This window comes from Sceloporus undulatus, chromosome 3, assembly GCF_019175285.1.
Source record: "Sceloporus undulatus isolate JIND9_A2432 ecotype Alabama chromosome 3, SceUnd_v1.1, whole genome shotgun sequence".
In the NCBI taxonomy this organism is placed as follows: domain Eukaryota; kingdom Metazoa; phylum Chordata; class Lepidosauria; order Squamata; family Phrynosomatidae; genus Sceloporus; species Sceloporus undulatus.
The window spans coordinates 25109304-25130532 of NC_056524.1; the positions used below are offsets into that span (position 1 = coordinate 25109304).

At 40.0% G+C, this 21229-nt stretch overlaps 1 protein-coding gene across 1 annotated transcript; it reads right to left on the reverse strand.

The window, feature by feature from the left end:
* Positions 1-8572: 8572 nt before the first annotated feature.
* On the reverse strand, positions 8573-14151 carry LOC121925311 (vitelline membrane outer layer protein 1-like). The gene is made up of 3 exons (XM_042457314.1): positions 13759-14151; positions 11349-11443; positions 8573-9204 (listed from the first exon to the last, which is right to left on the reverse strand). Exons 1-3 carry the CDS (start codon positions 13927-13929, stop codon positions 8910-8912), a joined length of 561 nt encoding a protein of 186 aa, XP_042313248.1. The 5' UTR covers positions 13930-14151; the 3' UTR covers positions 8573-8909.
* Positions 14152-21229: the final 7078 nt, after the last annotated feature.

The window sequence follows — 21229 nt, forward strand, 5'->3', positions numbered from 1 at the left end:
ACTGTGTTTACCCTAATAAAAGAGATCTGTGTACCTGAAAATTTCATAAAGCAAAAGCCATCTTGGGTTCTATATTTGGAAAAGTGTAGTATATGAATAAAATAAAAAATAAAATATATCATTGTAGATTTTGTGTTTGAAAGTATCCAAACTTCAGAATCTCTTACTTTATGGAGAGAATTAACTTTCTCATAATGTCTGAAATGAGAAACTGTGGTTTAAAGGCTCCCGAAAAACCAATATGTCAAACCAGGATCAGGTGAGACTAGAAAGAAAACCCACTGGCATGAAGCAGAACAGTTTAATCAATTTAACAGATGGGCAATGTTGCATCAGAACTAAACATTTTGTGTCTCTCCACTTGTCTGTTTCCTTATGGCTTGGAATCCTATAAAATGATTGTAAACATTGAACTATTCATTCCACACCAGGGTTAGCTTTATTAACAACTTGAGGTGGTGGGATGAAGTGACATCTAGGAATCAATAGTATTTATGCTGATGGAAGTGTGCAGTTGCAAATTCTGGAAATGTTTTACATTAACTTCTTGGTATCCAGAGCTGTGACAAAGAGCCAGAACAGAAAAAGAGGCATACTAATCTGGATTAGTTACAGGTAAAACTAAATATTTTTTAAATAAAATATGGCATGATTTTATTTAAGCTTCAGATCAAAAGAGTATTCAATAGCCTATGGACTAATAGGACCTTATCACACGGGGAAAATCAGAGGGAAATTGGGGGTTTAAACAGCAATTATCTCATGCAAAATGCAATATTGCAATTAAGATTTTCACACACATCGCTATTAAACAAACAATAAACAGGCAATAAACAACAACAACAAATTGTTTTTGGGATTTACCCATGAATGATTTGTTGCTGTTTATTCCCTGTTTATTAGTGACATTGTGTGAAAATCTTAATTCCGATATCGAATTGTGCATGGGATAATCACTGTTTAAACCCCTGATTTTGCCTAGTTTCCCCCATGTGATAAGGTCCATAGACTGTAAGAGATTAAATATGAAGTGTAATGTTAAAAAATTAGATTAGGACTCAGATCAGTTTTATTTGTCTATTGAAATAATTCCATTTAAAAAATTATAAAGATATTATCCAAGCCATTAATGGATTTATTTCATATAGGTAATTGTTAAGTAAATGAAATTGTCTTACTGGCCACATACAGCCTCAACCCCTTTCCTGGTCTCCCCAAGTCACCAAAAAAGTTCCCCAAAACCCCAGTCCCAAATGTTAAGTTTGGGTGAAAAGTTGCTCACAAATTGCTTAAAACTGCCTGAAATGCATGAAAATAATTATTCACTCCCTCCCCTACAAAAATGTCTTTAAATTTTCTAAAATGTTTGAAAATTAATATAAATGACAACGGCAATGATTATGAGCCCTCTCAAAATGGCTAATTTGAGGCCTAATCAGGAACCAGAATCTATGTGACATAATTTCTCTGCCTGCAATGAATCAATGCAGTTTTCAGGGTGAGGGAAGAGTGAAGGATGAAACCTGGTCCCTGTCTTCATGTGCTCGCATGCCATTGCATGAGACTATGAAGGCTATAGCACTTGTCTGTCATATTTTCAGGCCTTCAGTTTCCCATGTCATCTGTGAGACCCACTGGATGATGCTCACAGGCTAGGGATGCCAGATGGAAATCTGTAAATGTCTTCTGTACCTTTAATGGCTGTGTTGAAAAGGGCATTACAGCACATGTTGCTTATCACACAACCAGGTAACAAGCAGCACCTGTTGGAATGCCTTGTTCTATACAATCATTAAAGATATAGGTGCGTTCTCCAATTTTCACTCTGGCAACCTATTAGTACTGCAAAGGCTAAGCTAGACTGACAGTGAAAAGTATTAGCTTTAGTCAAATGTAACCAATTGTATGCAGCCACTACAGACCATTCAGCAGATTTGCGTTTTCCATCTGCATCAAAAATGCATCCATCCACTTCAGTGACATCTAGGAAAAATGAGATATTCCCCTGGTTCACAAATTAAAGCAGTAGGAAAGAATTCAGCCAGAATAAGCAATCTCCCTATCTCTGCTGCTGTGCATTATGGGGGGTTTTTTCTGTTTAGGAGGACTCAACCTTAGTCTCTTGGTCTGAGTTTTTGAAACTCTGCCCCCATTGTTGCCATACAATTCATACTTCTCATGCTAGGTCTTACACAACCTGTCGTAGTTGCCATATGTATATTTTCTGTGCGAAGATACCATTGCTTTTGCCTACATAGGAGTCTATCAAGCTGGGCCAGAACTTGATAGAGGTGTCATTTCAGCAGAGTTTTGAAACTGTAAGTTAAAGAATATGTTAGCTGATAATTCATTGTGGGGTTTTTGTAACAAGAGATAAATGATGTGATTCTGAAATAAAAAGCAGCACCATTGTTCAGTTTTCAGCAGCCTGGCTAATGAGTTTTGACTCATTAATCATTTTGCACATGGAGCTCCAGAGCTTTATCTGCAAAAACATTTCTATTGATGTCAGTAGATGGAAAAGTCCCTTTCTGACTCACTTTGTCTGGCTGGCTGCACTCTATTCTACTTCCATTTACCTAGGAGTAAATGTTACTTGCTTTTGGGAAGACAGCTATAGGATTATACCATTGATTGGCATTTTTTAAAAAAAGTATGTTTGTATGACAGGTACCTTCTGTATGTATCCAAAGAGTGAGAAAGTGGGTGGAATTAATCTTCTGTGTTAGGGCTGTTCAATGCTTCCTCAACTTGTCTAAGTATAGTATGATCATTTAGATTCAACCCTGATTCATACTGAATCAATTCAATCCTATTCAGGCCCAAATCTGAATCAAAATGTAGAAATCCAGATTTGTGTTATTTCCAACAATTCAAACTCTTTTTCCCCCAGGCAAGTCCATCACATTTGGGGAAATGATCTCCCCAAATTGCAGACCAATAAGTCTAGAAGTTTTGTGAACGTACCTTTTCAGTGATCCTAATAATGGCCTTAACTTGTTTTGTTTTTTTCCTGGAATGTGTATGACATGTAGAAATCTGGTGGTCATTTCAGAGGGGATTAATCCTGACAAACTGTATATGAGTCCAAGGTTGGGTTTCCCCCCATTTCTGTTTGTTTTTGTTATCACCACCTTTAAAGTTTGTTTCAGTATTTTTAATGTTTACATATGTGCACATAAACAAACCAGAAGACTGAGAGAATCTGGTCTTCACACAAAAATTCAGGTCTTGGCACAAAAAAGAACACTTAGGCAGGATACAGACTGCCCCTTTGGGACGGGCTGCAGCCGCCCCTTTGTGCCACGTATTGGGGCCAGGGCAGCCACAGCGGCAGCCTAAAGACCCCAGTCTGGTGCTTTTCAGGACCAGGGAGAAGCAGCAAAATGTGCTTCTCCCTGGTCCCGAAAAGGAGTGTCCTTGGGGCTTCATGCCCAGGACACCCTGGGAACCGCAGCCAGAAGAGAAAGGGGCCGCTCCCTGGCACCATTCCCGCAGCAATCTAGTTGCCGCAGGAACGAGGCGCCGTCCGGGAAGCAGCTCCATTTCGGCACTCCTTCCGGCACCACTGTTAGGCCACCACAAGTGGCCTGATGCAGCGTGAGCACATCATGCCCATGCCTCGCCGTTTGTATGTGGTGCGGCCATGACATCATAATGGTGACACCAGTGTATACAGGGCGCCGCTATTATGCTGCTGCTGCTACGTAAAAAAAAAACCCAAGGCAACCCTAGCACACATCCAGGCCAGTGCAAAGCGCCGATCTGGATATGGCCTTACACACCTTCTGGATCTGTAGCTAGGGATGGGGAGACACTGTGCTGACAAAGAAAGCCAGACAGGTCTTTGGTGAAGTTAAAATGGTGAGAGTGCATCACCTTAAGCATTTTGAGGAAAGAAAGGAAAAAAGATTAAATTTTGAACCTTTGATATTTGAATGAGCACTTCTCCATACATACCCCTGAGGTCTGCTGGAGGGGCCCTCCTCTGTCTCCTATCAGTCCAAGTAATGTGCTGTGTGGTCCCATGTGTGGTCCAAGTAATGCAGCCTTTCTCATGCAGTGGGACCCAAGGCAGTTCACAGATCAAATTGGATAAAAACGTATCATTATATTTTTTAAAACCATTAAAATAATTTCATTGAAACAGAATAAAATTACCCTTTCTAAAAATACAAAAGTTTTAAATATAAGTAAACACAGTGTGTGCACCTCAATAAGCCTTCCTGAGAATAACTACAGTCGACCCTCCACATTTGCAGCATTGACTTCTGCAGATCTGATTATTCATGGATTTGACTAATATGTTCTTTCTAGGTTCTCCATCATGACTCTATGATCAACCTCTGGCACAGTCACACTGGAAGACTGAGAGATTCCTAGGGAAAACACTTTTCAAGCATTTTAGGTATTCAAGCACAATTCTATGGTTAATTTTGCATGACAGGACCTAGAGATTGCTCGATAGGTGTTCTCTCAGGTAAAAAAAGTAGTTTTATTTGTATTTTTTTTTTTTTTTTGGTTTTACCACTTTCACGGGGGTCCTGCACCCCCAACCCTAGTGAATGTGGGGGTCCACTGTACATATTAAAAGTCTGCTTGAAGAAAAAGAACTTTGCTTGCCAGTGAAAGTAAAGCAAGGAGTGGGTGAGCCTAGCTTCTTGTGGAAGGGTGGGAGCAGCTGCTGAGAAGACCCTCTCTCATATCTTCACCAAGCAAACCTTCACCAAGCAAAGCCTTTCACTGATGATTTGAAAGCTCTGGCAGGTTCATATGGGGAGATATGCCCTATATTTGGAACCTTGAGGATAGAATTATATAGTGTTCTACACCACAGAGGCTTCAAGAGATGTTCAAGATGAATAGAGTTCTTACAGAGAGGTCCATGGATGGTAATCTACTCTGGATCTAGGTGAAGAAGCATAACATAAAAATTCAGTCTATATCAATTTATATACCAGGAATATTGGCTGGCCACCCTTTTGTCAGACTTCCTCTGAATCTTGTTTTGCATTCTTTGACATAAAAAATAGAGCAATAAACTTTGGCTGTTTAATCAGCTGAGAGTTCATGGCAATCTGATTTGCATCTCTTCCATGATTCAAAGCCTTTGGATGTTGCATTAAACTAAACCTGTCAATCTCAGGAATGAACAGCAATTAGATCACAATCTACAGATAGGTTGTTATATGATTTGCAGAAGATTAGCAAATATTTCTTATTTCAAATGAGAAATGATCACAACTGCTATTTTCCCTTCTTAATAAAACTTCCTAATTAAGTTTTTTATAATAAAGAGCATATTTGGGAAGACAGGAATAGATCTCTTTGTGAAATTATTTCATGAATGAGCTACAATTCTGCTACATATTCCAGGAGCCCTTTCACACAATTATAATTATAGTGCTATGGTTTTACTTTTATAGTGCTACAGTTCTATTAAAGTAGAGAAGCATTTAGAATTCTCAGCCAGAGACTTCTAGTGCATTACCAAACTACAAATCCCAGGTTTCCATGGGATGCTACCATGGAAGTTAAAATGGAATCATAGTGCTGTAATTCTCTAGTGTGAAGGCCCCTGGACTGAGCAAGTGTGCAGAGGCTGGTGGCTTTAATGTCAGTGGGTTGGTGGATGTGCTCCAGGTTTTAGATAGAAGCCTAAAGGAACTATCCTGGATGCTGAACCTTATCCTAAAATAGATTCAGTACCTCAGACAGCTCATTCCATCTAAACCCTAATATCGACCACCCCACTAACATGAAAGCCACCAACTGCCACTGCTCAGAGGTATTTTGATCTTCAGTTCTGTCTATTTTCCTGCACCACAGTTTGGCCCATGATTTCAGATAGTGGATTTTGGGTTCTAATTAAAAAAATGAAGCAGTTCTGCATGCCTAAGATCTACTCATCAGTGGTTGTTGTTGTTGTTTGCCTTCAAGTTGTTTCAGACATATGGAGACCCTAAGGTGAACCTATTGTGGGGTTTTCTTGGCAAGATTTGTTCAGAGAAGTTTTGCCATTGCCTTCCGCTGAGACTTTTGTGAGAGCATGTGACCATAGCCATGTCCAATAAATTAAATATTTGACATCTGATATACTGTATTGGTACTATTCCATGGTATATGAAGAGATGCTCTTCTATAAATTTGGTTAAATATTAGATCATTTATATTCAAGACTGAAAATCTGTGACTGTTCAAGTGTTACCAGTTTCTAACTCCCATCCAGTCCAGCCAATAAGGGCAATGGCCAGGGATCCTGACAGTTATAGACTAACAATATCAGAATGGTCACAGGTTATCAACTCTTGACTTATTTTCAAATGATTTTAAACATATTTTATTTTTATTTTTTGAATATTTTATTTAACAAAATAACAATACGTTACAAATATTTTTCAGAATAAATTCAAACCAAGAGTCAGTAAGAGTCAGTTATTTTGTTTTGAACTCTATTCTTTAATATTCAGAAACCTATGATCACAGTGTATCATCAGTTTCTTAAAGTTATAAATTACAGATGCAATTCCATAATCACAAAAAGTCAACATGGGTTTCAGAGAAACAAGTCATGCCATACAAATCTAATCTCTTTCTTTGATAAAATTACCAGCTTGGTAGATGAAGGGAATGCTGTGGATATAGAATATCTTGATTTCACTAAGGCCTTTGACAAGGTTTCCCATGACATTCTTGCAAAGAAGCTTGTAAAATGTGGACTAGACAAGGTAACTGTTACATGGATTTGTAACTGGTTGACCAGCCGAACCCAAAGGGTGCTCAACAATGGCACCTTTTCATCCTGGAGAGAAGTGACCAGTGGGGTCCCACAGGGCTCTGTCCTGGGCCCAGTGCTATTCAACATCTTTATCAATGACCTGGATGACAGAATTGGGAGCATACTTATCAAATTTGCAGATGACACCAAATTAGGAGGAATAGCTAATACCCCAGAGGACAGGATCAAGATCCAAAATGACCTGAATAGACTATTAAGCTGGGCCAAAGCTAACAAAATGAAATTCAACACGGAGAAATGTAAGGTATTGCACTTAGGGCGGAAAAATGAAATGCACCGATATAGGATGGGTGACACCTGGCTGAATGAAACTATGTGTGAAAGGGATCTAGGAGTCCAAGCAGACCACAAGTTGAACATGAGTGAACAGTGTGATGCAGCAGCTAAAAAGGCCAATGCAATTTTAGGCTGCATCAATAAAAGTATACTGTAGTGTCTAAATCAAGAGAAGTAATAGTGCCACTGTATTCTGCTTTGGTCAGGCCCTACTTGGAATATTGTGTCCAGTTCTGGGCATCATAATTCAAAAAGGACACAATTCAGAAAGGACATTGAGAAACTGGAGCGTGTCCAAAGGAGGGCGACAAAAATGGTGAAGGGTCTGGAAACCATGCCCTATGAGGAACGACTCAGGGAGCTGGGGATGTTTAGCCTGGAGAAAAGAAGGTTAAGAGGTGATATGATAGCCCTGTTTAAATATCTGAAAGGATGTCATATTGAGGAGGGAGCAAGCTTGTTTTCTGCTGCTCCAGAGAACAGGACCCGGAACAATGGATGCAAGCTACAGGAAAAGAGATTCCACCTGAACATTAGGAGGAACTTCCTGACAGTAAGGGCTGTTCGCCAGTGGAATGCACTCCCTCGGAGGGTGATAGAGTCTCCTTCCTTGGAGGTCTTTAAACAGAGACTGGATGGCCATCTGTCAGGGATGCTTTGATTTGGATTTCCTGCATGGCAGGGGGTTGGACTGAATGGCCCTTGCGGTCTCTTCCAGTCTACAATTCTATGATTCTATGATTCTAAGTATAGATATCAATCTGTGCTTGGTATCTGTGTATAAAATGTAAGCTATTTGCATCTAAGTATGTATTGCAGTGAAGACAGTCTAACAATTGCAAGGTGAGCAGGTCCACCGTTTGAGGTCCAAGCACCATGTGACAAAGTGAGCTCCCATCACTACTCCCAGCTTCTGCCAACCTAGCAGTTCAAAGGCATGTAAAAATGCAAGCAGATAAATAGGTACCATTTCAGTGGGAAGGTAGAAGCATTCTATGCAGTCATGCAGTCATGCTGGCCACCATGGAATCGTCTCTGACAATGCTGGTTCTTTGACTTAGTAACAGAGATGAGCACTGCCCCCTACAGTGAAACATGGCTTGACAATCATGTCAAAGTGGAAACTTTTACCTTTATGTATTGCTAAAGCATATACTTTCAGTACTTTGATGAGGAAAAGAATATGTTTTCCATGAACACATGTGGACAAAAATGTGTTCATCTGACTGATGACAATGTCTGTGGGAAAATCTACCCTCAGAACTAAAACACTAATTGCATGATCAAAATGTAACACCAAATCTGAATTTCTACATTTGAAACCAATAGACTTTCTATTTTCTCCCCCTCGCCCCAAATTATTTCTTTGTTCAATGGTGTTCAGTGTTCAATGGTGGAAGTGCCAGTGATGCATAGAGGTAGATAGCAAGATTCAGAATGTGACAAAGCAAAATAGCTCCATGTTTGTCAACAAACTAGATGCACAATTATGCCTTATTTGTTTTTCTTGAATATTTTTATTTCCTTTTTTTCCTTTTTTCTTTTTTTAAGAAACAACGTTATGCCTTTGTCATCATTTTTGTCTTGAGTATATTATATTGGCTTATGTATATATGTGTTGATATATGTGTTTACATTATGTTTTGTGTAAAATGTAAAATAAATAAATAAATAATATTTTTATTTCCTCTTTTTCACGCTGCAGTGACACGTACAGAGGAAAGTAAACTCACACACAGAGATACAATTCTCAGGTTGTTATGAAAATGTGGTTAACATACATGGTGAGCAAATTCATGAAGACACTACCACCTATAGGAGTAGAAACATCAATTCATCTACAACAGAACAGCCGCACATCATTGAGGGCTGTGTCATCACCCTTCCCTTGGTAATCCTCCACCTTTGACTGAATCCCACAGACAAATCCATAGGGGCAGCGGTGGCTCCATGGGCCAAAACTACCCCAATGCAGCCCTTGGCCCATAAGTTCAGTTCCATCTTTACAGGCAAACTGGATGTTGTTGGCAGCTGTGTCATCACCATTCCCTTGATGTTCTTCTACTCTTAGAGAGAAAGAGACCAGTTTGCCTTTTGGACAATACTGAATGGGTGTCCAGCTTCCCCACCTGGTGAAGAAACCAATGTTGTCAGTATGAAATATGCTAGCAGACCCAGATGAAAAATGCTGACAATATCTTGAGCACTTTGTATGTATTCCATTCAGTCCATCATCTATCAATCTACTCAAGAAGACAAGTCCCACTCTCCCATGGTCCTATATGGAATAATGCATTTGGCTGAATAAGACATTAGCTCTGTATGCCCAGTTTATATAGTACATGATGTGAATGTTTTGGCAGTGGCATTAATTAATTGAAAACTTTGTTTCACAAATTGTATTTCATATTCATCTATTCAAGAAAATATATATATTTAAGTATATTTATTGCTACCCTTTGCCAGACTTCTGTGGTGGAAGGCAGCAATAGGAGCTTTAAGACCCAGAAGATGGGTTTGTCTCCTGTTAGAGACAAGACTAAGTAGATTATCACACTAAGGCCTGTTACAGACTGCCAAAATAAAGCTGCTTTGGGTCTCTTTAGAGGTATGCTATTTAAATGATGCATGGGTCCTAAGAGTCCGGAGGTCGCACCAAAGCCACACTCCATTCCTAAGCAACGGAGTGCAGCTTTTGGTGCAGAAAAGTGGAATAAGATCAAGATAGTAGTGTCTATGGCCAAACTTTATTACATGACATTGTGACTGTTCTGTAGCTGGTGTGTATTCCAACTGTTACTGTTGTGCACCTTTTCATTGACAGGCGCTCAATCTCACTGCTATTCTATGTTTGTATTGGTGTGGTAGGTCCCTTCCACAGGATGGGATTCTGCTTCTCTCCTCCTCTCTCCCCTCTCCCTCGCAGTAGTCATGACTTCCCAAAGTCAGTTGTCCATGAAGCTGTTAAATGTCACTCTGAGATATTATCTGTAATAGATATTCTGCAACAAAAAGTAAAATCTGCTAAAACAGAAAAGATTCAGCAAACTTAGCTGTTTACTTATAAAGAAAAAACAAAGAGCTCTCAAAGATACACAAATACCAGCTCTCTATCACACAACACAATTATCGTGCTTGAATTTCACTTTAACTGCCATGACATCTTGGGATTTCTATGGATTCCTGGGGTTTATACTTTAATTTAATTTATTTATTTAATTCCACAAAATATGCTATTCTTCTGGTTCTCTGGAAACTTGGAAGCTTTCATCTTATATTTGGGTCTCTGTCTACCTGTCTGTTTTCTGTTTTGTTTTGTTTTGTATTTCCATGGGGCTTCACATTTGGAGGGAGGAGATGCAGGCAAGGAGACTTAGCTGTTTTCTTTCTAGAGTGTCATCACAGCCCTTTCTCTTGCACTTTTCATCTGAGGCCAAACTCTTGTCAAGTACTGAAGCTCTAGTTCCTTCTCTTTGCTTCTCACACTGCTCAGTTATACAGATAGGTCAGATGAAAAAGGAAAGACAGGAAGGAAAATGACAGGCAAGCAGGGCAGATAGGACCCATAGGCAAAATACTATATTACGGGCCTAAGGAAGGGCCCAATGAAGCCATCGCCTGGCAAAGACTCTGCAATGATGTTTGGGATCCTGTCAAGTTGTGTCAACAGGGAAGAAAATCAAAAGATTGATACACTTAGACAAGCCAGAACAAACCAGATGAGCTTTGAGTCCCAGTTCTGGGAAAAGAGCAGGATACAAATAAATATAATAATATAATTATTATTATTATGGATCTAACCCACATTCTCTAACATTTCACAGATGAAAAGTGGAACATGTGTGGCCAAACAACACCAGAGTTTTGTTGGTCAAGATGGCAAACATTATTAATGAGGAAGAACACACAAGCAAGGAGAGTCAGCAGCAGTTTACTTTTGCCTACGCCAACTGGGACAGGCAAGATTCCACCTTTTCCTGTCCTCCCCCCTCTGCTGAGTTAATTAAGTCCGAACTCTTTTTGCATTTTGAGCTCAGGTTACTGCCGTTGAAGTAAGCTCAGGACAAGGGGGGAAAGTGGGAAGAGGAGAGAGAAATTAGGACATTTTAAAAGCAGCTGAAAAAGTGGGATGACAAAGGATTGATATGGACAGTCCTTGCCAAAATAAGACAGTTGGCAGATATGATAAAGTTGCATAAAATATTTCAACCATTATCCTCCAAACAATAAAGCCAATGAGGAAGAGGATAAAAAACCCTCAAAATCTACGCACGGTGCAACTTTAGACTCAATTACTGAACCATCAGTACAGTACAAACGGATTCCATTCAAGGCTGTATCATCCTGTTCAGGAAAGTATGATTCTATCTGGTGGCAGAAGAGAGAAAGAGACAATGTAAAAGGTATGGATTAAGCTAAAGGTTGCAATATTTCTCACGTTTATACAATGTTAAGAGAAACTGATTAGATTATTGCACAACTTAATACCTCGATTTACCTCTCCCGAACTGAAGTTTAATTTGAACTGCAACCAGGCCCTATCGCTTGGCTTTTGTAGCCAAATCTGTCATCTGAATACAGCCCGGCTGCAGCCCAGGTCCCTTAATGTGCTTTGGAGGCCATTTTTCAAAGCCGGAAAGTTTTCAAAACCAGAAGCACATTAAGGGACCTGCAGCCGGGTTGTACTCGGATGGCAGATTTAGTGACAAAGGCCATGCCACAGGACCTGGATGCAGCCCGAATTAGAATTCAGGAGAGGTAAATCACGGTATTAAGATGTGCAATAATCTCCTGAGTTGGTTGTAATTGCACTGAAATCAACATAAACAGTAATGACTAATTTAAGGCAAGGTTTTCTTTTTTCCTCACTGTGATCCATTTGATTCCTTTCATTAGAAACCTTTTAGATTCACCAAAAATACCTGCCATAGCATTGACATCAGGCAATCACTTGGAGCAGGAGAGAAATCTATCAGGTTGCCAGGTTTTCAAAATAGCACTAAGGGACAGTCATATACCTCCCAACATTTAACAGATGAAACTGGGATACATGTGACCAAATAACATTTGAGTGTGGCCAAGATGGCAAAACATATTAATGGGGTAGAACAGACAAGTGGTGAGGAACTGCAGCCATTTCCTTCTGCCTACATCTGCTGGGAAGTGCCACATTCTGCCCCACCCTCTGCTCTTCTCTCCCCCCAGGGACGTAGCCAGGTGGGGGGGATCTTGGGGTCCGGACCCCCCCTTCCATTAGAAAAATGAATGGTGTGTGCTGCTGCGCCACCGCACCCAAGCCCCATTATAATGGTGGCACTTAGTCTGGACCCCCCCTTCCTAAAATCCTGGCTACGTCCCTGCTCCCCCTGCTGAGCTAATTGAATGCAAACCACTTCTGCACTTTTAACTAAATTTGCACCAACAGAAGTAAGCCAAGAGGAAGTGGCAAGTGAAGGGAGAAACTGGCACATTTCAAAAGCAACTAAAAACCAAAGGATTATTACGACTGTTCTTGACAAATGAAGACACTTGGAGGCAATGCAGTCACGACTGGCAAGAACAGATGAGGCTGGCCTGTGTAAGATCTCAGATCTCACAGGAACCTCAAAGTGGTCTAAACAGAAGGGAATGGATTTATTAATTCATTAATAGTAAGTATGTGTCATTTCCCCACCCCTTCCCCTCATAATCTTCTTAGCAACCATGAAAGGCAGATGAGCCCGATATGCACCCACTGGCTGAATATTGATTTGGACCTACATCTCCCCAGACCTACTCTGACATGGCACCACACTGCTTTCAGCATAAGAAGTTGCCTTTCACTGAGGAAAGCTGTGTATCCATATGGCCCAGGAGCCATTTCACACTATGCATTTACAGCACTATGATTCCACTTTAACTATGGAATCCTGACACTTTAAGGAGGAGAATTTAGAATTCTCAGCCAGAGAGCTTTGGAGCTCCGCCAGACTACAAATCACTGGATTCCATAGGATGCAGCCATGACAGTTCAGGTGGAATCATCATGCTATAGTTGTGTGGTGTGAAGGGGCTTACTGTACATCTTTCCATTCAGGACTCACCAGAAGTTCAATCGTTTTTTTTTTTATGGCCTTGGTATGGAAACTGGGAAGGATATCTTGGGTGGGAAACCTTAGATCTTTTGTATGGTATATTCTCTAGAATTGAGCAATGCTCCAAGTTTCCCTTCCCAACACACCCACTCTGCCCAGTATTGCTTAAAAGGGTGTTTTGTTTTTTTTTTTTTGTAAATGTTCTTTTGTTTATAATTGAACATGCTTACCCAGGATCTGAGTCTGAGACCTATCCCATCATAAGGAAGAATAATGCCATTAGCTTAGCCTTCCCCAGCCTAGTGCTTTCCAGATGTTTGAGACTGCAACTCCCACCATCCCTGATCGCAGAGCATGATGAAAAGCATGATGAAAAGTGTGGTTGTGTCTACATTTTAATGCTTTGTATTGCTTTTAACTTATACTGTTTTTTAAAAATTTTGGCTGCCCTGAGTCCCTATACTGGGAGAAAGATGGGATATAAATAAATAAATAAATAAATAATAGTCTAAAATATCTGGATGACTTCACTACAGTATCTATTTTGTACCTTTTGGTTGGCCTAATTAAGATATCACCACAATGGGTAAAAAGAAAGAAGACACTTACCTTCAGTGAAAAACCATGAGCATAACCTTGAGGACAAAAATCAACATTCCCCCAAGCACCCCATGGTCCTCCATTCGGCACCGTGATGATAGAGTTATAATTTCGAGTTTCTATATCCGAGAGGCAGCAGGAGAGGATCAAGAAGAGGACAGTGCTGATGGAGAGGTCCATTGCAAACCAAGTACTTTGAATTTAGATGTTGCAACTCAGTTGTAGTACAAGAGCTCTGAAGATTTATAGCTTAGGAATTGGAGCTGGGTCAGACTTGGAAATTGGAAAATCCTTTTATGGGAGAAAAGAATGTAAATAAATAAATAAATAAATAAACTCTGTGAATGCTAGAGAAATGATTGCAAACCAACTTAGCCTGTGTCTCAATAATGATTAGACAGTTAAGCAATAAGTAGAATCTTATGAAACCACACCATTCTTGGGAAATTCAGCTGGAATGGCTTCAACATAGTTACACATGACAAAAAAGTTAACCTTTTCTTTGCCCTGCTGATATCCTACAACTTCTTTATGCTAATTCATATGTTATATTTTATACATTTTGTTGGGAAGACTATGACCTGGTAATCCATGTATCTTCTTAAGGCTGTTATCTTTTCTTTACCTGTAGACAGACTTGGCAACTCATCAAATACAGTCAAAGCTGACTTGCAGATAACAACAACAACAAGGCATGGTCCAGAGCCTAGAGGAAGGTATACCACCATTACTGGTTTCTTTATAGTTCAAAGGGCCTCAGCAAAACACCACAAGTGCCATGCTGGCACACTATATAGAATGTTTTGTTATTTTCAAATGCAGGAAATCTCTGCTTATCTGAAGTGTTACAGATCAAAGGGCTGTCAAAATGTGGACTCAGTTATAAAAGTGGAACCTAGGCAAGACAATCAAAGCCGCTTTGATTGTCTTGTCACAGAAAAGTGGGATATAAATAAAAGTTTTATTTTATTATTTATTTAGTTAGTTAGTTTGCAAATACAAGACTGAACACTAGATGGTGTCATGTTGACTGGGGGAAAACGGCATGCCAGTTTGACTGGGGTGGGGAGCAGTGTCTAGTTGAAAGAGTGGACTAGGGGTTGAAAGTCTGATATATAGTTATGATGTAGATCTGTCAAAACAGCAGAGCATCCAAAAATGAGGCATCAAAAGGAGGAGGAGGCATGTACAAAACAATTGTGCCATGTTATATATCAGGCTACCAACATCCTCACTACCACCAAACAATAAAACGTTATTCTTTGCACGAGAGACTGTACTTTCAATTGCACCACCTCTAGAGATTTATTTGGTGGGAAAATGAGAGAAGGCCTTCTCTGAGGCTGTTCGAAATTATTATGAAATGTCCTTCGGAAAGAATTTAGGTGAACTTCATCTCTGTTGTCATTCTAGTAGCAGACAAGGACCTTTCAATGCAAGCAAATGTCAGGATCATAGGTCCTGCCATGCTTGTTAGCTACGTTTTTGTATATGCTTTGTACTATTGGATGATGGGATGTGCAACACAGCTAGTGAAAGCTTGGTTTATTGTTCATGGCTCCAGATAATGAGCAAATATGTGAGGGAGAATCACATGCTGCGACTTGCCAAGCTCATTCCTATGGAAAGCTTGGTACATGGAAAGGAGGAAAGGTGAGTCCTGGGAAGGAAGAATGCTTTGATTTGTAGACAATTGAGATGCAATCCCACAAAACCATTTGAATTTTGCAGCATCACCCTTTTCCATGGCCTCTCAATGAAATCTTGATGGCAATAGTGCTTAGTGGTAGCCAGATTATATAGCAATAACATATACATTTCTAAACCGCTTATCAGTGAACTCAGCACTCTCTAAGCAGTTTACAATCTGTAAGATAATTTCCCCAACAAGCTGGGTACTCATTTTACTGATCTGTTGGAGACATCGGGGTGGCAGAAGATTTGGGGGCCAGCAGAACCAGCTTCCCAGAGGTCCTGTTTCTCTATTTTCCCAAGCACTCTCATATGTTCACTCATTCTCTCTCACATTCAGTAACACCATTTCAATCAATCTTTTTCTTTCACATGCTCACTCTAGCAGGGGTTTGTTTTTCCCAATTCTCTGATCCACTGACCCATTTCTCTGAGAGGAATTTCTAAGATGCTACTACTAAGCTCTCTCTCTCTCTCTCTCTCTCTCTCTTTCTCTCTTGAACACACACACACACACACACACACACACACACACTGAGCTGCATGTTTTTTCTTGCTTTTTTTCTATCTCATACTGTACCTCCTTAGCCACTTAATTCTTACACACACTCCTTCAACTCATGGGAGATGATCACATAAAACAGGATAAGAACGGGACTGCCAAACGCAGTGCTATTGTCCCGTAATTGAAGCTGCATAGCATTAACGTAAACACACATTAATACAAAATGCCGGGCAATGTCACTTCAATGATGGCAGGAGAATGATGGGAACTACATGACATCATTTGAATGTCTTTTGCATGATCATGATCAATTGTGCTTTCTGGATGGGATAATGTCCAGATAAACACGACGTCATATGAAAAATCTTCTTGCCATCACTCAATGAGAATGGGAAAAGGATGGGACAAGGACATTTTGTCCCCCATCTGATAATCTGCATGACTCTTCCTCCCCCTCACAGATTCCATTAAATTGCAAGTCCTAGATATTGGTAATAATTAAACGGTTGGATGAGTTGTGTAACAGCTGTTTAAACAAAGCCATGTTTAAAAGATAAAGATTATGTCATACATTCTTGTTAACATACCTATCTATTTGATGTTTTGACTTTTTTCCCCTGGTTCACATGCCAGAATAAATAATAAAAACACTGTCATAGAAGATCTGGGGGAGGGTGGGGAGGGAAAACTTAAGAAATAACAAATGATTAACAACTCCTTGGGATGTGTATGTCCCAGGGTGAGATTGAAAATGGTGAATGTAAATATGAGGAAAACTTACTTTATTCCCCCAGTTGCCCCATGATTAACATTCTTTAGCTTCTACAACTAATTACATATGGTATCAAATAGTCAGGATATATATTGTGTGTTACATCTTAACTCAAGGGATAGATCAACATGGATTTGCATGTTCTATATATCAACAAAATGGTTGCATTAATTGCAAGGATTCAGTGGAATTTTCCATCTGACAGTCTGCTTGCCCTATTGATCTAGCTATGAGCCTGAATCCCAGTAGTTCTTTGCTAACCACTTTGCTAACTTGCTGACAGCAAGAGCTGTTCAACAGTGGAATACATTCTCTCCGAGTTGGCAGGATCTCCTGCTCTGGAGGTTTTTAAACCAAGGATGGATGGCCATCGGTTGGGGGTGTTTTCATTGTGTATTCCTGCATGGCAGGGGTTTTTACTGGATGGCCCTTGAGGTCTCTTCCAGCTCTATGATTCTATGCTAACCAGTCCCTCTGGCCTCTGGCCTAACCTGCACTGCAGAAACAATGCAGTTTGACACTGGTTTAATTGCCAAGGCTCAATGCTACGGAATCCTGGGATTTGTAGTTTGTTGTGGCATCAGAGCTCTCTGACATAGAAGGTTAAATATCTCACAAAACTACAAATCCTAGAATTTCATAGCATTGAGTCATGGCAGTTAAAGCAGTGGCAAATGTCATTATTTCTGCAGTGCAGATTAGACCTTTGTCTCACCAGATTTCAAAGTAAAGTAATTCAGAGCTACACAAGGCAACAGAGAGAGCATGGAAGAGAGTAAAACACTTAACATATGTTTTTACTACAGCTCCCAGAAACCCAAGGGTGTTGTGGGAGTTACAGCCCCAAATTAATTTGAAATGGGGCAAAAGAGAATTGTAATGTCATGAGTAGTGATCAAAACTCGCATGTACATTTTTAAAACATGGTAGTTTACGAAGCTTTCAGTTTGGGGCATGTATAATATTTCCTCTCCTTGACCTCAATTATTGTATTCTTTAAAAAATATTTGGGTGATTTGCAGTAGATAACACCTTTCCTTTAATAAATAAATATCCATTTTCAGGCTCTGTTTAGATGATTTCATTAGAAGGAAGGGGGATGCCTGTTGATTTTAAAATTCATAATTTTAATCCACCCTGCCTGCCTGACTTCTTTGGACTTGCTTGCTTGGTTCTTTTTTATTTATTTTATTTTGAAGGAATCTTTCAATCTCCTTTGCTGGTCAGATTCCTGGATATCCATGTCTTCAGTGACTGCATGGTCATAAAGAGGCACTGCCCTGGCACAGATGGTATGGAAACAGGGGGTTATGCCTCTATGGGGGCTCTTAGAAAGACCTGGTGATTGACCATCTCACTCTGCCCGTTTTTGTTTGTTTTCTCCATGGCTATTTTACAAATAGAATTAGAAATATGCTTATATTTCAGTCAGTTCAAATTAACTCAGGTCATCACAACATAAAAAATAAACAACAGTTATACAAATATCAAATAATGAAGTTAAAATGTAGCAGAATTTCCAACACCATTTGTAATACTACTAACATGCCTTTAAAAATTAAATAATAAACAGAATGTAGCCATAAGTGCAGTGAAATCCCAGACTTCAGAGACTGCCTTATAGAAACAGCACAAGCTTTAGCTATTGCCATTCAAAAAGCTCTGGTTCACCTAGTGATACTAGGATCTTATTTAAAAAGCAAAAATTCTATTCTATTCTATTCTATTCTATCTATCTATCTATCTATCTATCTATCTATTTAACAGACAAATGTTTTTAAAAGATGACAGCCCCACAGGGTGTTTTCTCTAATTCCCTTGACAAAGGATAACTAAACGATTAGCGGAAGAGGTCCTCAGTGTCCTGCAGACCACAGACAGTAGCAAAAAGCAATAAGGGGATTTAGCTAATTGGCCATCCAGAATTGTAGGAGGCATTATAATAGCTGAAACATAGCTAATGTTAGCCCGCTTTTTAAACAAAATGTTTCAGTTTTAAACAGGTAGTACTCAGGGCCTGGAAGGTGTTTAAATAAATGATACCATGGAGAGTCTTGAACTGAAGGGAGAGTTTCATAGTCTTCTTGTAAGAACATATCATTACCAAAGTTAAATTCTTTCTTTGTTGATAAATTATCTTTCTGGGAAACATACATTTCTGAAAAAGCAAATGTGCTTAATTGTGCTCCTGCTGGTGGCCTGCTTGGGACTGAAGTGGCGGCCCTCTTTGGAAGTGGGCCGTGTGGTTCCTGTGGTCCCACTTTGCAATCAGGGGTGGAGGTGCCAGAGGCCACTCCTTCCAGGCCATATGCTTTGGCCCCATGACAATCAAAAGTGCACTGGATTTATCTCCTTTCCAAGTTCTGAGATTTCTCTGATGATTATATACAGAGAGTGTCCAGTTAATGAATTCTCTGTGTGGTTATCAGATAGTAATATCACTGGGCAAAGTAAATTGATTTTGGAAAACAGATCTTAGGCTGCATCTGCACTGGAGAAATAATATGGTTTGACATTGCTTTAACTGCCATCGCTCAATGCTATAGACTAGGAACTGTGGCTTTGTGAGGTGTTTAGCCTTCTCTGTCAGAGAGCTCTGGTGCCATAAAAACTACAATTTCCAGAATGCCATAGCACTGTGTTAAAGGACTTTTTCACACTGGGGAAATTGGGAGGTTATCCCAGGGTCATTCCAGGGTCATCCATGGTGTTTCACCTAATTTCACAAAAGAAATGACACTGAACACTGTCAGAAGGCAATTCAAATGCAATCATGGGCCATCCCAGGGATAGGTAAATTTGGGGAAACATTGAATTTATAAATTCTGTTCCACTCCAGATTTCCAGTCAATTCACTTTTGCCTGGTATGGAATGCATCTCTAGATTGGCCTTGGATTGCCTTTGTTAGAAACACACTACAATTCCCATGATCCTTTGTCCCAAGGCTCCTTTTGCACCCTGAAAAGGGTGAGATAGCACTTCTTTTGCATCACTCCTTTTTCAGTGTGTCGTATGTACACAACAGCAGTGGAGCGCCATGCTGCTGCTTGTTTAAATGCAAAAATGCAAAAGCACTGACGGGGGGGATGGTGGATCTGTCATAAACTGAGGAGGGAAAGTAAACACCCCTCTGCCATTTGTCCCTCCCCTCCTGAATGCTGTGATTCCAAGTGTTGTTCCCACTTATTTGACTTGCTTAAGGATCTATTCCTGTGAAAAGAACCACAAAAAAGGCACTATCAAGTAACCCCGGGTTATTTGTGTTTGCCCCGCTTCTTTCCTCCTGGGACTGATCAAATGAGGATCAGAAATGGTTTCAAATGGGAACGAGAGTCATTTGCCCTGAATCCTGCTTCGGAGCAAACAGCAGTGGGAATGAGCCCAAAGAGAGTTTGGCTTTAACTGTTGTTAATCTTCCTATCAGAATATTTGAAAAGTGGCTTGGCTTATCCACAAGTCTAGATTTAGAATTTAACATCTTGTTTGGCTTGCCATTGAGTTTAGTGAGTAAGAGAGGTTTTGCCATTAGAGAACTTACATCAATTAACAAATCAGGAGTGATCTAGAGTAAAATATTATTCCAGACATCCCTGCAGGTTCTGATATTTTAATGCCTAATTCCACACTTCCTTTTGTTCCATTTGAAGTATAAATGTTGTGAAGCTCATCCCATTTCAAGGGAACCTTGGTTATGTTAATATTTCCTCACTTCTGCACCGCAGAAATAATGCATATTTGACATCACTTTAACTCAATGCTATGGAATTCTGGGAATTGTAATTTTTATGATACTAGAGCTCTCTGACAGAAAAGGCTAAACGCCTCACAAAACCACAATTCCTAGAATTCTACAGCACTGAGCGATGGCAGTTAAAGCAATGTCAAAACGGATTATTTCTCCAGTGCAGATGCAGCCTAAGATCTGTTTTCCAAAATCAATTTGCTTTGCCCAGTGATATTAGTACCTGATAATAGTACAGAGAATTCATTGATTGGACACTCTCTGCATATAATCACTAGAGAAATCTCATAACTTGGAAAGGAGATAGATCCAGCCCACTTTTGATTGTCCTAGGACCAAAGCACGTGGCCTGGAAGGAGTGACCTCTGGCACCTCCGCCCCTGATTGCAAAGTGGGACCATGGCACCACATGGTCCACTTCCAAAGAGGGCCACCACTTCAGTCTCAAGCTGGCCACCAGAAGGAGCAGATTTAAGCTCTTGCTCTTGCCCCATAAGCACAGCCTTGAAGCACTTTCCGGCCACTTTGGGGATGTGCATCATCTAAGCACCACACTCCCAAAGTGGCTGAAAGCTCCTTTATTTAGCCTGTGCATTCCCTCCATAGTCACATTGCTGAGACCTGACTGAAAACATGAAAATTGTGAAAGCTCTAAGAGAATTTGTTTCTTAATGAGCATTTAGAACTAGAATTCAAGTAGTGGCCTTGAAGATTCTGACATGGTCACTGATAATGCTATCCTCAACTGTAGTAGGAGGGGCAACAGTC

Coding starts and splice junctions, on each gene's coding strand:
- LOC121925311 (XM_042457314.1), bottom strand. CDS start 13,929: ATGGACCTCTCCATCAGCACTGTCCTCTTCTTGATCCTCTCCTGCTGC. Junction 11,444..13,758: donor CTCATGGTTTTTCACTGAAG/GTAAGTGTCTTC, acceptor TTCTGCCACCAG/ATAGAATCATACTTTCCTGA. Junction 9,205..11,348: donor ATTGAGTCTAAAGTTGCACC/GTGCGTAGATTT, acceptor TTTCTTCACCAG/GTGGGGAAGCTGGACACCCA.